The sequence below is a fragment of the Gorilla gorilla genome, chromosome 21 (assembly GCF_029281585.2).
Source record: "Gorilla gorilla gorilla isolate KB3781 chromosome 21, NHGRI_mGorGor1-v2.1_pri, whole genome shotgun sequence".
In the NCBI taxonomy this organism is placed as follows: domain Eukaryota; kingdom Metazoa; phylum Chordata; class Mammalia; order Primates; family Hominidae; genus Gorilla; species Gorilla gorilla.
In genome coordinates this window covers 47,197,961-47,211,092 of record NC_073245.2, presented here as the reverse complement: position 1 = coordinate 47,211,092, position 13,132 = coordinate 47,197,961, and the positions used below count along the sequence as shown (strand labels likewise).

The following is a 13,132-nucleotide window of genomic DNA, read 5'->3' as shown; positions in this document are numbered from 1 at the left end:
CCAGGGACTCCTGTCCCCACCTGCGAATGCAGAAGGTTGAGGCGCTCGGTGGCCTCCAAAAGCTCCTGCTCTGCCAGTCGCCGGCTGCGCTCGCCCTGCTCCAGGGCAGCCCGCAGCTCCTCCAGCTCCGCAGCCAGCAGTGAGGCCCGGCGCTCCAGAGCCTGCGCCTGCTCGTGGAGCTCAGCTGCCAGCCGCTGCTCCTCGTCCCGCCCTGCCTGCTCCTCCTTGAGCTGTGCCTGCATCAGCCGCGTGGCAGCCTGGGCCTCTGTGGCCTGACGGGTGGCATGGCCCAGCTGCAGCTCCAGATCATTGAGGTCACCCTCCATCTTCTTCTTGAGCCGCAGCGCCTCATTGCGGGCCCGTGTCTCTGCATCCAGGGAGGCCTGCAGGGACTCCACAGCTCGCTGGTGGTTGCGCCTGTGGGAGGAGGGTGGCATGAAAGGGGGTCCCGTAAGGGCATACCTGTCCTTACAAATGCCCAAGGACCGTTGGAAACAAGAACCCATTTTGAGAACAAGTGAGTCACCCCTCCCCGATTTAAAGTCTCTTGTGACTGCCTGTGGCCCATCAGAGCAAGTTCATGGATAAGAGTGAGGCCCAGGCAGACAGAGGTGGACTGACTGGCTCCACCCCCACTGTGTGACTTTGGGCAAGTCCTTTAGCATCTCCGAGGTTCACAGCTAGAATGGAGACAGCAATCTGGACCTCAAAGTCCCATGGGAGGGACAGACTGGAGAGCAGAGTACACACTGCTTCCCTCCCCTTCTGCTCTCGGGAGGTGGGGACGGGAGAAGGATGGGGACACCTCAGGTTAGCGCACTCCTCGTCTTTCTCTGCCAGCTTCCGGTCCACTTCTGCTTTGACCTGGGAGAGCTCCAGCTGGATCCGCAGCGTCTTGGTCTCCTCCAGCTCCAGGGCCCCCTGTGGATACAGAGCAGGCAGGGTAGGGTGGGGAGGGGGGTGGCCAGTGGAGCAGCAGGTCAGTGTCCACCCACCCCTGCAGCCAGCCCCTGACCTCTGCCTCCTCCAGTGCAGCCTGGGTCTCACTCTTCTCGCCTTCCAGCGCCTTCTTGGTTTTCTCCAGTTCTTGGATGCTCTTCCCACTGAGACTCACCTGGTCCGTGAGGTCGCTGATCTCCTCTGCAGTGGACAGGGTGCTGAGGGGCCACCCCCATGGCTTGTACTCCCACCCAGGTCACTCCACTCACCCCTGATTCCAGGGTGGCCCCACCAGGGCACCCCCTGTGACTCCAAGTTGCTCCGACCCCAGGGCAGCACCCTGGCCCTGGCGTGTGGCAGGTCCTACCCTGCAGGTTCTTGTTCTCCCGCTTGAGCGTCTCCAGGGCTTCAAGTGCCTCCTCGTGGCTGTGCCGCAGCCGGAAGAGCTCCGTGCCCAGGCCACGGGACTCCCTCTGTGCCGCCTCCAGCTCCCGCTGCATCTCCTCCTCCTGCCGCCGCCGTTCCTCCAGTGCCCGTTCCAAGTGCCGCTGCTTCTTGTCCAGCGCAGCAGCTGCTGAGGTCGCCCGCTCCAGCTCCAGGGTTACATCCTCTGACTCTGTCTGTAGCCGCAGCTTGGCCTTCTCCAATGATGAGCACTTGGCGTTGGCAGCCTCCACGCCCTCTTCTGCCTCCTGCAGCCGCAGTGCCAGCTTTTTTCTAGGCCATGGAACCAGACAAGGTGTGGACCATGGAGGGAGGGAGAACAGCCCCAGCAGCTCCCTTCACCCACCCTCAGCGGGGCTCAGGCACAGGCATAAAGCTCTGCATGGCAGTGGCCTGGCCAGCAAAGCACTCACTTGGCCTCCTCCAGCTCCTCAGTCCTCTGGATGGCATCTGCTTCGTACTTGCTCCTCCACTGGGCCACCTCAGCATTGGCCTTGGACAGCAGCCGCTGCAGCTCAGCCTGGGCCTCAGCCTCCTCCTCGTGTTGCTCCCGCAGGAGGTCACAGTCGTGCCGCAGAGCCTGCACGGCGTGGGCCAGGGCACTCTTGGCCTGCAGGGACACCAGTGACCTCAGCGTTGGTGCAGCCCAGTGGCTCTGGCACCCACCTGCCCACTCCATGGTCACCAGTGCCAGCCCACCTTGCTTTCCTCCTCTAGCTGGCGCCGCAACTCTTCCAGGCTTTGGGCGGCCAAGGCCTTTCCACGGCTCAGCTGACTGATCAGACACTCCTTCTCCTCTAGCAGGCGACTCAGCTCCCCTGCAGGCGAAGAGGCGAGCGGACAGGTCAGGCTGGTGAGGTCTGCACCAAAGCCCTGCCTGGTGTGGCCAGCTGAGCCCCAGCCTCACCGCTTTCCGTCTGTAGTCGCCCACGCTGCGTGCTTGCGTCCGCCAGCTGCCGCTGCAGCTCCTCCACCTTGATCTTGGCCTCGCTTAGCTGATCCTCATAGGTCCGGCACAGCTTCTCTGCACTGGCCTAGGATCCCAGGTTGGGGGTCAGGAGTCAGGGGTTAGATGTCAGAACAAGTTTGTGCATCAGATGGCAGGATCTGGGATCGGAGACTGGTAAGCTAGATGTGGGCCCAGGAATCAAAGGGAGAGCAGAGCCCCAAGTTCAAAGTCAGGGAAAGAGATTCTACTGCTGGGCTTAACAGGTGTCAGAACTGACAGGGCTGGGCCAGTCCCAGGGCAGTGGGTCAGGGTGAGAGTTGGGATGGTAGCTGCGGAGTCAGCTGGGGACAATGGTCAGAGGTCAGCTGTCAGGATTATGTGGTAGAAAGGTCAGGGGTTAAGGCTAGGGTGCTGGGGTTCAGGACAGGAAGAGAGTCAGGACAGGTATTAAGTCAGAGTTCAGGAGTCAAGGGCTAGGGTCACAACTACTGCTGGTTCAAGGGTCTGAGGCTGGAAGTAGATGCTGGATCAGAAATGACCTGGAGTCAGGGAACAGGGCTTGGGAGTCACGGCTTAGGGTCAGGACTGGTAGGAGGCTGAGAAATGAGGGTTGTGTACCAGGTGAAGAGGTCAGGGCTCAGGATAAGGTACTGGGTGGAGGCTGGTATGGGGACAGTATTGGCTGCTGGGATCGGGATTGGTTTAAAGTCAGGGTGGGTATGGGGTGAGGAAGGCGTGGACACCTTGGCGCGGGTCAGAGTCTCCACGTTGGCAGCCAGGTCGTCCACCTCCATGCGCAGCTCGCTCTTCTCCTTCTCCAGCTTCTGCCGCACCCGCTGCAGGCTGTCCACCTGCTCCCCCAGCTCCGCCGCGCCCTCCGCCTGCTTGCGCCGCAGTGCCGCCACTGTGGCCTCGTGCCGCAGCGCCGCCTCCTCCAGCTCCCGCCGCAGCCTCCCCAGCTCCGCCTCCCGCTTGCGGCAGCCCTCGCGCTGCCCCGCGGATGCGCCGCCTGCCTCCTCCAGCCGCTCGCTCAGCTCCTCCAGCTCCCGCGCCGCCTCCGCACGCTGCTTCTCCACGCGGGCCCGGGCTGCCCGCTCTGCCTCCAGCTCCTCTTCCAGCTCCTCCGCCCGAGCCTGGGGTGGGCACGTGGGGCAGCTGTCACCTCTGTGGGCCTCTGACCCCAGGCCTCACCCACCCGACCCCCACGCACCTGCAGCTCCTTGATCTTCTTCTGCATCTGGGCCCCCAAGAGCTGCTCGTCTTCCACACGCAGGCTCAGCTGGCTCAGCTCGGAGTCCTTCCTGGGAGCCACAGGGTGGGTGAGCCGGGCCAGGCCTTAACTCCCACCCACCCGCCTGGGACCCCCATAACGCCCGCCAGTCCCCTTCAGGCCCTGAGGGACCTCACCCCCATGCACCTGCTGCACTGGGCCCTGAGGCCTCAGCCCTGGACCCTGGCTAGGGCCCTCAGTCCAGGGAGGGCAAGACACTACCCCTGCACCCCAGTGCCCCATCTGTCAACCCCCACCCTTAACCTCTGCAATGCCGCAGGAACCACAAGAATCCAGAAGGGAACAAGGGCCGGGTGCAGGCCCAGAAGGCCCCCACCTGCTGCCCCACCACACCTACTTCTTGAGCTTCTCCTCCAGCTGCTGCTTGTCTTGGGCAGCATCAGCCACCGACTCCTGCGTCAGCTTCAGGTCACCCTCCAGCTTGCGCTTGGCCCGCTCCGTGTCCATGCGCAGCTTCTTCTCCTGCTCCAGGGAGCATTCCAGCTGCAGAGCAGGCACAGCAGGGGTCAGCCATGGCCCAAGCCAGCCGGCACCCCGGCCCCGCCACCCAGTCTCGGGGTGGCCCTGACTCACGTCCTCCACCTGTTGCTCCAGCCGGAGCTTGGCCTTGGTCAGCGCGCTCACACGATCCTCCTCGGCCTGCAGGTCACCCAGGGCCTGCTGGTGGGCCTCCTGCAACGCCTTCTTCTCCTTGGTCAGCCGGGCCACTGACTCGTCCAGCGCAGCCATCTCTTCCGTCAGGTTCTTCACCTGTGCCAGGGCCAGGGCCAGAATGGGGACGCCCTTCCCCGCACTCTGAGCGGCCACCACACCAGGTCAGAGCAAGTGCCCCTTCCAGCTATGGGACTCAGGCAAGTCACTTGACTCCGAGCCTCCACCGCTTCTGCCTGAGGGAAGGACCCTCCTCATGGGGTTGTAATGAGGATTCACGAGTGGATGCACCCGCAGTGCTCAGCACCACACCTGGCCCGGTGAGAAATCCACAGATGCCAGCCATGTGCAGTATTAGCATGTGCTCAGGGCAGCTGCCTCCTAGTCCTGGCTTCCTCGGTGAGCACCTGTGAGAACCTAAGCTGCCTACCCCTGCCTCACTTTCCCTCCTGTGTAATGGAGTCCCTCCTCCAGCACTGGGAACCACAGGGGCCATCACGAGGGCTCAAGGTCAGAAGTCACCTGCGGGATGCCGAGCTGGGGACATGGAGTTCCTGCCCTCAAGGGGCTTGCACTCCGGGATGGATGAGGATCGCCAGCATGTGCTAAACACCTACTGTGTGCAAGGCCTAGGAGCATGTGCTCAGGAAAGGCCAATTACACACATCACCACCTACCCTAATGGGGTAAGTGCTGCTAACCCCACTTGACAGATAAACTGAGGCCCAGGAAAGGCAGTGACATGCCCAGGGCCACAAAGCAGAGGCTTAGCAGAGCAGGGGTGGGACCTGCAGCCACCTGGCCCCAAAGCTGGCCCCTGGCTCAGGGCCCTTCCCCACAGCTGGCCCGGCCCACACCTTGTTCTCAGTGGCTTGCTTCTCCTTCTCAGCTTTGGCCAGTGTCAGCTCCAGGTCATCAATGTCCTTCTTGAGCTCCGTGCACTCGTCCTCCAGCTTGCGTCGGCGGGCGGCCAGGTCAGCGTTCACCTCCTCCTCATCCTCCAGCCGCTCACTCAGCTCCTTCACCTTCCCCTCCAGCTGCACCTTGGACTTGATCAGCAAGTGGCAGCGCTCCTCGGCATCTGCCAGGTTGTCCTGCTCCTGGAGGGCACACGAAACAGGGCCGGGTTGGGGGAGGGCCAGGTAAACCAGCAGAGAGACACCAGGCCAGGCCCTGGAGAGGAAACTGCCTCTGTAGCAAACGGCTGTGCTCTGAGAACTCAGGAATGTCTTGACTCGCTCTTGGGCATGGAGGGGCAAGGGCTCAGAGGGACACACCAGAGCATTAAGAGGGGAAAGTTAGACGTGCGGAGTGGCCCAGAGTGAGGCCCAAACAAGGGTTCTGAGAGGGAAGCCAGCTGCCCACTGCCCCGCTGTTGGGCTGAGGCCTTCCGAGGGGCAGGGTGAGCAGCAGCAGCCCCTGCACAGCCATGGACGGGCTCCTGGAGGCAGTCCCTGGAAGGACTCAGGTATCCTTACCCCCCATTTCCTTACTGTCCAGCTGCATCACAGTCTCCTGCACTAGCAGGTGAGTTTTGTGACCACAGGGCCATCTCTGTCTTCCCACCAACGTTTCTCCTGCACTAGCCTGAGCCTGGCACACAACTGATACACAAAGCCATGTGCCGAAGGCAGGAAAGCTTGCTCTGTGGACCTGGGGAGATTCCAGACCCTTGATCTGTGCCCTCTGGGTATCACCCTGTTACCTGCCACCTGGGTTCCCATGGCCCTTAACCAGAGAAGACAGCATGGGTCTGTTTGGTTTCAGGGATTGCAGGGAGGGGAGAGCTGGGGAGCTGGGGTTCCTCTGCTTTAGCGGGAGGCCAAGGTGGCACGAGGGGAGAGTGCCAGGAAACGTGCCAGACGAGGCCTTGGGGTGGGGAGGCTGGGACATGGAGGCCTCATCTCATGGCATCTTTGGAACAGGGAGACATAAGGCCTGAGCCCCATGGGTCTGGCTGTACTATCCCTCAGAGCAGCCAGGGGTACTCGGGGCCGGGGACGCCCGGTCACAAGGGGAACCCTGACTCACAGCCTGTAGCTGCAGGGCCAGATCATTCTTCTCCTGGGTGATGCTGACGTGCGTCTCCTCCAGTTCCTGGCGCTTGGCCTCGGCTGCAGCCAGCGCCCCTCGCAACCCCCGCAGCTCTGCCCGCAGGGCCGCCAGCTCCTCCTCAGCCTGCGCCGAGCGCAGCAGCGGCTTCATCTTGAAAAAGAGCTTCATCCATGACCAGTTCTTGACGGCATTGAAGGCACGGATGTTCCACTGGATGGTGAACAGCGCATCCCTAGGGAGGGGCAGCCGAGCTGTGAAGGTGGCTCAGTGCTGCCCGTCACAAATGGTGACACTCAGCACAGTTCACTTGTTTTGCCTTCCCAGCAGCCTCATGGAGTAGCTCCTAATAGCTCTGCTTTATAGGTGAGGGTGAGGGGAGGCCCACGGTCCCACAGGCCTGCCTCCAGTGAAGGGGCTCATGAGCCCCCCATGTCCTGGTGGCCTCTGCAATTCCCGGAAGACACCAGGGCTGTTAAGCCACGGGGCTCTGGGGTCAGCGGCCTGGGCTGACATGCCAGCTGGCTCTGGATCTCTGACACGGGCATCCCTCTGCTGAGTGGAGACCATCACAGCGCCTGTTTCTCAGGACCGTCAGCGCTTTAACCAGGATAATGCAGAGAAAGTATCTTGCCTGATACTGATACTGATAATGCAGAGAAAGTATCTTGCCTGGGGCCCAGCCCGCAAGAGTCTTGGAAGACACTGGGTGCCATCGCCACCCCTCCAGGCCACACGCTGATGTCCTGAAATGGAGAGGCAAGTGCCCTACCCCATTTTTTGAGGTGGGGAAATGGAGGCTGGGGGACACAGAACAGAACCTTGCCCCAACCAGCCACAGGGGCTGATCTGACTACAGGGCAGCATGTTAGGGTTGGGAGAGCCAGTGGGTCTGGGAGCTGAGAGGCAGGGGACACACCCTGTCCCCAGCCTCCTTCCCACACCCACCTGCCTCCCAGCAGGCGCTGGTACTCAAGGCGCATGAGGCGGCCACGGCTCCGCGCCTGCAGCAGCGTCAGCACCTTGGCCAGGCGCTGGTCACGGAGCTCTTCCAGGACGCCTAGAAGCCCAGCCTTGAAGAACACCTGGGGGCGGAGAGGTAGACAGCCAGGGTAACCCCCAACCATCCGCATGAACCCTGCCCAGTGTGACCGCTACAGCCATGGCCAGCCCTGATCCCACAGTGCCCCGACCTTGGTGTGGCCAAACTGGTACTGGGTGTGATCCAAGTCCAGCGAGCCCAGCAGTTTCTCTGTGGCCTTCCTGCTGTCCATGAAGGTGTCATCCGGGATGGCACTGGGGTTCAGGATACGGTACCTGGGAAAGGAGGGCAGAGCTGGTCAGGAGAGGGCTAGGTATGGGGCATAGACCACTGAGAATGGGGAAGTCAGGGACCGAGGAGGCTCGTGTGGGTAGCAGGGGACTCGTTCCTGGGCCTCTCCGAGGCTGGTGTAGAGGTTCTAGCAGGGCACATGCCAAACAAGGGGACCAGGGATGTGTCACCACACTGGGACACTAGGGATACTCCACTTAAAATCCTTGGGGGGTTGGCTGGGCGCGGTGGCTCACGCCCATAATCTCAACACTTTGGGAGGCCGAGGCGGGTGGATTACTTGAGCCCAGGAGTTCAAGACCAGCGTGGGCAACATGGTGAAACCCCATCTCTACTAAAAACACAAAAATTAGTGGGGCATGGTGGCAGGTGCCTGTAATCCCGGCTACTCGGGAGGCTGAGGCAGAAGAATTGCAGAATCGCTCGAACCTCAGAAGGCAGAGGTTGCAGTGAGCCAAGATCCTGCCACTGCACTCCAGCCTGGGTGACAGAGCAAGACTCCGTCTCAAAAAAAAAAAAAACCACACAACCTTGGGGGGATTTTAAATGCATTCATTAAGTTTTTAAAGAGGCTTTTTACAGAAGGCATGCACTATTTTTAAAATTTTTTTAAAGGCAAAAAATATTAGTAGAAGGTGACATGCTGTACCCTATCACTGAAGAAACATTTGGGGGAAAATTCTAATGCAAAAGAGCCAGGGCTCCCAGCCTGCCCACTTCTTAGTGGACACATGTGCACAGGGCTGTGTGGGTCAGGTGGGCTACAGCCACGCTGTGAAGGCCCCTCATGAGGGGGACTCATTAAACAAAGCATGCAGTCCACCAGACTGTGAGATGTTTCGCAGCCAAGAAAAACGGACGACGACGGCAGGCATACGCCTGGGGATAAGGAACGATCTCCAGGCCAGCCTGTTAGAAAAAACAAGCTCACAGCACCATGCGTGTGTGTGCGTGTATGGTATCTGTGTGAACCTCTGTTTACAAAGGATAGTGTGGATGACACCATGACTTCTGGAGGGAGAAGGAACGATGGATGCTTGTTGCCCATTGAGGGAACGGGGAGGAGCTGGCAGCACTGTCCAGGTGCTTGCTATGTGCCAGGCGTCTCATGAAGCCTCGTCCACATGATTCTCATTCAACTCCTAAACCTGCATCCTTTCTGCCCGCTGCCCTGAGCTCCAGATTGATAATCCCAATCTCCCCCATGACTTTTCTAGGATGTCTGTTGGAGGCATTTCAAACCTGATATACGCAAAACAGAGCTCAAACCAGTATCCCTTCACCTCTCCTCCAAATCAAAAAACCCTGTTTTTGTAGCTCAGTAAATCTACCACCGGTAGCTCCCAGGTTGCTCACTCCCAAAACTAGAAATCATTCGTCTTTTCTGCATCCAGAATTCCATGTCCAGCTTCTCAGCGAGGCCTGTTGGCTCCACCTCCACTATTTGCCCCAAGCCTATTCACTTCTCCCCAAGGCCCTGGCCAGGTCTGAGCCACCCCCGTGTCTTGCTGGGATACCTGGCCAGGCCCCTCACAGTCCCTGCTTCCCCCTCCAGACAGGGGACCATCTGTTGGGCTCTGATGTGTGTGTCCTGCCCAGCCCCTCAGGCCTCCACCTGGAGCAGCGGGCAGGGGGAAGGGGTCACCCACCGCTGCCGGAAGTCGGTGTAGAGCAGCCTGTTGGGGAACCCTTGGCGGCAGATCCGGATCCCCTCCAGGACCCCATTGCAGCGGAGCTGGTGTAGCACCAAGAAGGCATCCATGACCCCTGGACGTGAGAGGGGAAAAGGTCAGAGGTCAACAGGCACACCCGCAGGCCCCAGAGAAAAAGCAGCAGTGGAGACCCTGCAAGGCGAGGGGGAAGATGTACTCAGCCTCCCGGCCTCTGCCCTGTCGCCTTCCCATGATGCCTCCCGGCCCCAGCCAGGCCAGCCCTGGGTGACTACCTGGGGTTTTGTTCTCGTTGGGGACAATGCAGCGGACGAAGTGGGGCTGTGTGGCCCGCAGGTTGGTCATCAGCTTGTTGAGGTTCTCCTGGCAGTGGGGAAGAGTGAGGGAAAGGCACAAAGGGGGCAGAGAACCAGAATTGGATGCCGCAGTGGTCAGGACCGAGACAGGAGCAGGGCCCTAAGTGCCCTGCACTTTTGCTCTTTCACTCTCATTCTGGTGGTGGGAGACCCTTCGCTGTCTCCCATCACCACCACCAAAGTCTTCACTCCCCTGCCAAATCCCCGTCCCTCCCAGAGCCCCAGGGCTCCCACCCCTTCCCCACAAACCCTGCCCAGGCAGCGTAGGGACGGGAAGCAGCACAGACTTGCTGTGATGTTCACGTGGAGAGGAGTTAAACATCACTGCAAGTCTTAACAGCCGCCCGCCCAAGGCACAGGGGACAGGGCAGGGGGTGAAGGACGGGGCTGGAGGCTGCCAAGAGGGAGGGTCTATCTCCCAGATGGGGCCTTACCTTGTGCAGCTGGGACACCGTCTGGAATGATGCTGCCTTCTTACGCTTCTCTTTCACCCCAGACTTGGGGGGCTCAGCTAATAGAGACAAGGGGCCTGGTCACTCCAGGGAATGTCGCTCTGTGGGCCCCTGTCAGAGCGGAGATCTTGTCCCTCCGTACTCACTGGAGCAGGAGCCCGCATAATTCTCATAGAGAGTCGCCAGGAGCCTATTCTGTGACTTCTGGAAGATGGGGACCACAGTCTCATTCAGGGGATCCTTGTTTTTCTCCAGCCAGCCCACAATGCTATAAGGCACCTGGAGAGACAAGTCAGGTGCTGAGCCCGGGTGGGAGACCTGGAGCAGGGAGGGAGGAGCCTGGCTGAGGGCTGGGGTTCCAGCAAGCACCTACCACGCCTGCGTAGTGGACCACCTCGAAGTGGGCCTGGTACTTGCGCTTCTTGTCAGGCCGAGGCTGCTGGAAATTGGGTGACTTCCCCGCGTGGTTGTCGTAGAGCTTGGCCCGGAAGCTGGCGTCTGAGGCCTTGGGGAACATGCATTCCTCCTCCAGGATGGACAGGATGCCCAGTGGCTGGGAACAGAACGAACTTGAAAAGCCACCATCAAGCCAGTCCATCCTGGAAGGACTGAACCCCTGTTCCCCAGGCCACCTCCCTTCTGGGAGCGTTCCCAGATCCCCAGCCTCAGCCCTCTCCCCGGATGGTCAGACACCACACCCACTCCAAGAACCCATCTCCTAACAGAGAAAAGTTTGTGGCTTGGCTCCAGTCCCCTCCTGCAAAATCTGCAGCACTGAGGTGTCATCTTCACTTCTAACAATGGCAAACCCAAGCTGGCATCTCTGTACCCACTCTCACCCCCGCCACAGCCATGGCTGTCACACACAAACATGGGGTAAGTCAAAAAAAGCCATCAAGTTCACATTTTGGCTTCCTCACTCACTAGCTGTGGGGCCCTCCGACATCACTAAGCCTCAGTCTTCTAACCTGCAGAGTGGGAAGATGAATGTCTTCAGTGCTGACATAATATTTAAAAAGTTGTCAATCACCTAAATGCCCAGCCGTAGGGGACTGCAGAAATGCATCGTATGAAACTCATCCACTGCATGAACTACTCTTGCCATCAGCAGCATTCAAAATACATTTTCAGAGAAAAAGTAGGATATGAAATGAAATCTGTGTCTATAAAAGAAAATGGATAGGCCAGGCGCAGTGGCCCATGCCTGTAATCCCAGCACTTTAGGAGGCCAAGGTGGATAGATCACTTGAGGTCAGGAGTTCGAGACCAGCCCGGCCAAAATGGTGAAGCCATGTCTCTATTAAAAATACAAAAATTAGCTAGGTGTGGTGGCGCATGCCTGTAATCCCAGCTACTTGGGAGGTTGAGGCAGAAGAATTGCTTGAACCCTGGAGGTGAAGGTTGCAGTGAGCTGAGATGGTGCCATTATGTACTCCAGCCTGGGCGACAGAGTGAGACTCCATCTCAAAAAAAAAAAAAAAAAGGAATAAAGGATTTCGAGGAAATGAACCTAAGTGTCATGTGACCGGCTGTGATAGGAATGGGGAGAAACATTTTTTCCCCTGCCAATTTTTCAAATTTTCTTTCTTCCGTTCTTTGTACAATGGGTAAATATACATAATGTTCCACAATCACAAAAACAAGGAAACACACCCTGCCCTGCACCCAGGGCAGTTCTAGGGATCCAGTGAAATTGTGGCTGCAAATAGGGCCTTGTGAGCTGCAGAATTCTGAGCACCCAGGAGGAGCTGTTGTCCACAGTACTGGGTGCATGCATTCACACTGCTCACACACTCACCAAGGCTCACTCACGGTCAACTCCAACACACCCACTCACACACGTGCCCTTTCACACACAACCACATAAACACGCTGTCACAACTACACTCACATATGCATGCTTACTGCAACGCACAGTCACACGCTTCCATGTACACTTGCAGGCTTCCATGCAAGCCATGGTCATCCATCCCTGCTTGCTCACCACACACACCCTCCCTTCCTCAAAGTGACCTTGCCACGGCACCCACCTTCTCGATGAGGTCGATGCAAGGCTGCAGGTCGAGGCCGAAGTCGATGAAGACCCAGTCGATGCCCTCCCGCTTGTACTCCTCCTGCTCCAGCACAAACATGTGCTGGTTGAAGAACTGCTGCAATTTCTCATTGGTGAAGTTGATGCACAGCTGTTCGAAGCTGTTGAACTACAAGAGGGAGGGGCCTGGCTCAGCAGACCTCTTGCAGATGGGGAAAGGGAGGCCCGGGGAGGGGCATGAGTTCACCCTCAACTTCCAGGCAGAAGGCCAGGGCTTCTCCCCCCAACAGGCCCATGTCCTCTACCTTGGAGAGAACAGAGCCCAAGGTGAGGGCCTGTCCTCACCTCAAAGATCTCAAACCCAGCGATGTCCAGAACCCCGATGAAGAACTGCCGGGGCAGCTTTGTGTCCAGAGTCTGGTTGATCCGAGACACCAGCCACCTGAACAGCCGGTCATAGGTGGCCTTGGCCAGAGCCCCCACAGCAAACACCACCTGGAGGTGCAGGGAGGCTGGGCTGGGACCTGGCAAGGAGGGGACCCTGCCCGGCTGTCCCCCATGGGTTTGGCCTGCAGGCAGCTCACCTGCTCCACACTCTGGCCCTTGGTCACGTACTCGTTCCCTACGCGCACCCGGGGGTGCAAAAGGCCTTTGAGGAGGTCCCCACTGCTGACCCCCATCAGGTAGGCAGCCTTGTCAGCACCTGGCAGGGCACACGAGTGGGGTAAGGGAGGAGGACACCACCATGCACACTCAGGGGCTCTACTGCCTCAGCCTGGGGCTAGGAGAGGGAAGTTAAGAGGAGTCAAGTTCAGGGCTAGCAAACAAAGCCTCAGGAGGGTAAGGGTTTGGAGCTGAGGAGGCAGGACCAGGTAAGACTGAGGTTAAAGGTTGTGGACAAGAGTTGGGGTTAACCATCATGGACAGGATGCTGAGGTCTGGGTCAAGTTGAAGGCCAGGTTA

The 13,132-nt window shown here is 59.2% G+C and overlaps 1 protein-coding gene and 1 non-coding gene across 4 annotated transcripts in view; both read right to left on the bottom strand.

The window, feature by feature from the left end:
* Window positions 1-13,132, bottom strand: part of MYH7B (myosin heavy chain 7B) — a 46,248-nt gene that overhangs the window by 1,725 nt on the left and 31,391 nt on the right. For all 3 annotated transcript variants that reach the window (XM_031004816.3, XM_031004817.3, XM_055373372.2), the window contains 23 exons: window positions 12,754-12,872; window positions 12,515-12,664; window positions 12,168-12,338; window positions 10,511-10,690; window positions 10,284-10,416; window positions 10,120-10,196; window positions 9,605-9,692; window positions 9,309-9,426; window positions 7,520-7,643; window positions 7,275-7,411; window positions 6,306-6,561; window positions 5,132-5,374; window positions 4,197-4,373; window positions 3,961-4,106; window positions 3,543-3,633; window positions 3,076-3,465; window positions 2,291-2,417; window positions 2,083-2,201; window positions 1,797-1,993; window positions 1,307-1,656; window positions 1,016-1,140; window positions 806-921; window positions 21-417 (listed from right to left, as the gene is read on the bottom strand). In XM_031004816.3, coding sequence (XP_030860676.1) covers window positions 21-417; window positions 806-921; window positions 1,016-1,140; window positions 1,307-1,656; window positions 1,797-1,993; window positions 2,083-2,201; window positions 2,291-2,417; window positions 3,076-3,465; window positions 3,543-3,633; window positions 3,961-4,106; window positions 4,197-4,373; window positions 5,132-5,374; window positions 6,306-6,561; window positions 7,275-7,411; window positions 7,520-7,643; window positions 9,309-9,426; window positions 9,605-9,692; window positions 10,120-10,196; window positions 10,284-10,416; window positions 10,511-10,690; window positions 12,168-12,338; window positions 12,515-12,664; window positions 12,754-12,872 — 4,031 coding nt within the window. The remainder of the gene's footprint in view (window positions 1-20; window positions 418-805; window positions 922-1,015; window positions 1,141-1,306; window positions 1,657-1,796; window positions 1,994-2,082; window positions 2,202-2,290; window positions 2,418-3,075; window positions 3,466-3,542; window positions 3,634-3,960; window positions 4,107-4,196; window positions 4,374-5,131; window positions 5,375-6,305; window positions 6,562-7,274; window positions 7,412-7,519; window positions 7,644-9,308; window positions 9,427-9,604; window positions 9,693-10,119; window positions 10,197-10,283; window positions 10,417-10,510; window positions 10,691-12,167; window positions 12,339-12,514; window positions 12,665-12,753; window positions 12,873-13,132) is intronic.
* On the bottom strand, window positions 9,934-10,042 carry MIR499A (microRNA mir-499a). Its single transcript, NR_106331.1, has one exon. It is a non-coding gene; the product is annotated as a microRNA mir-499a (primary transcript).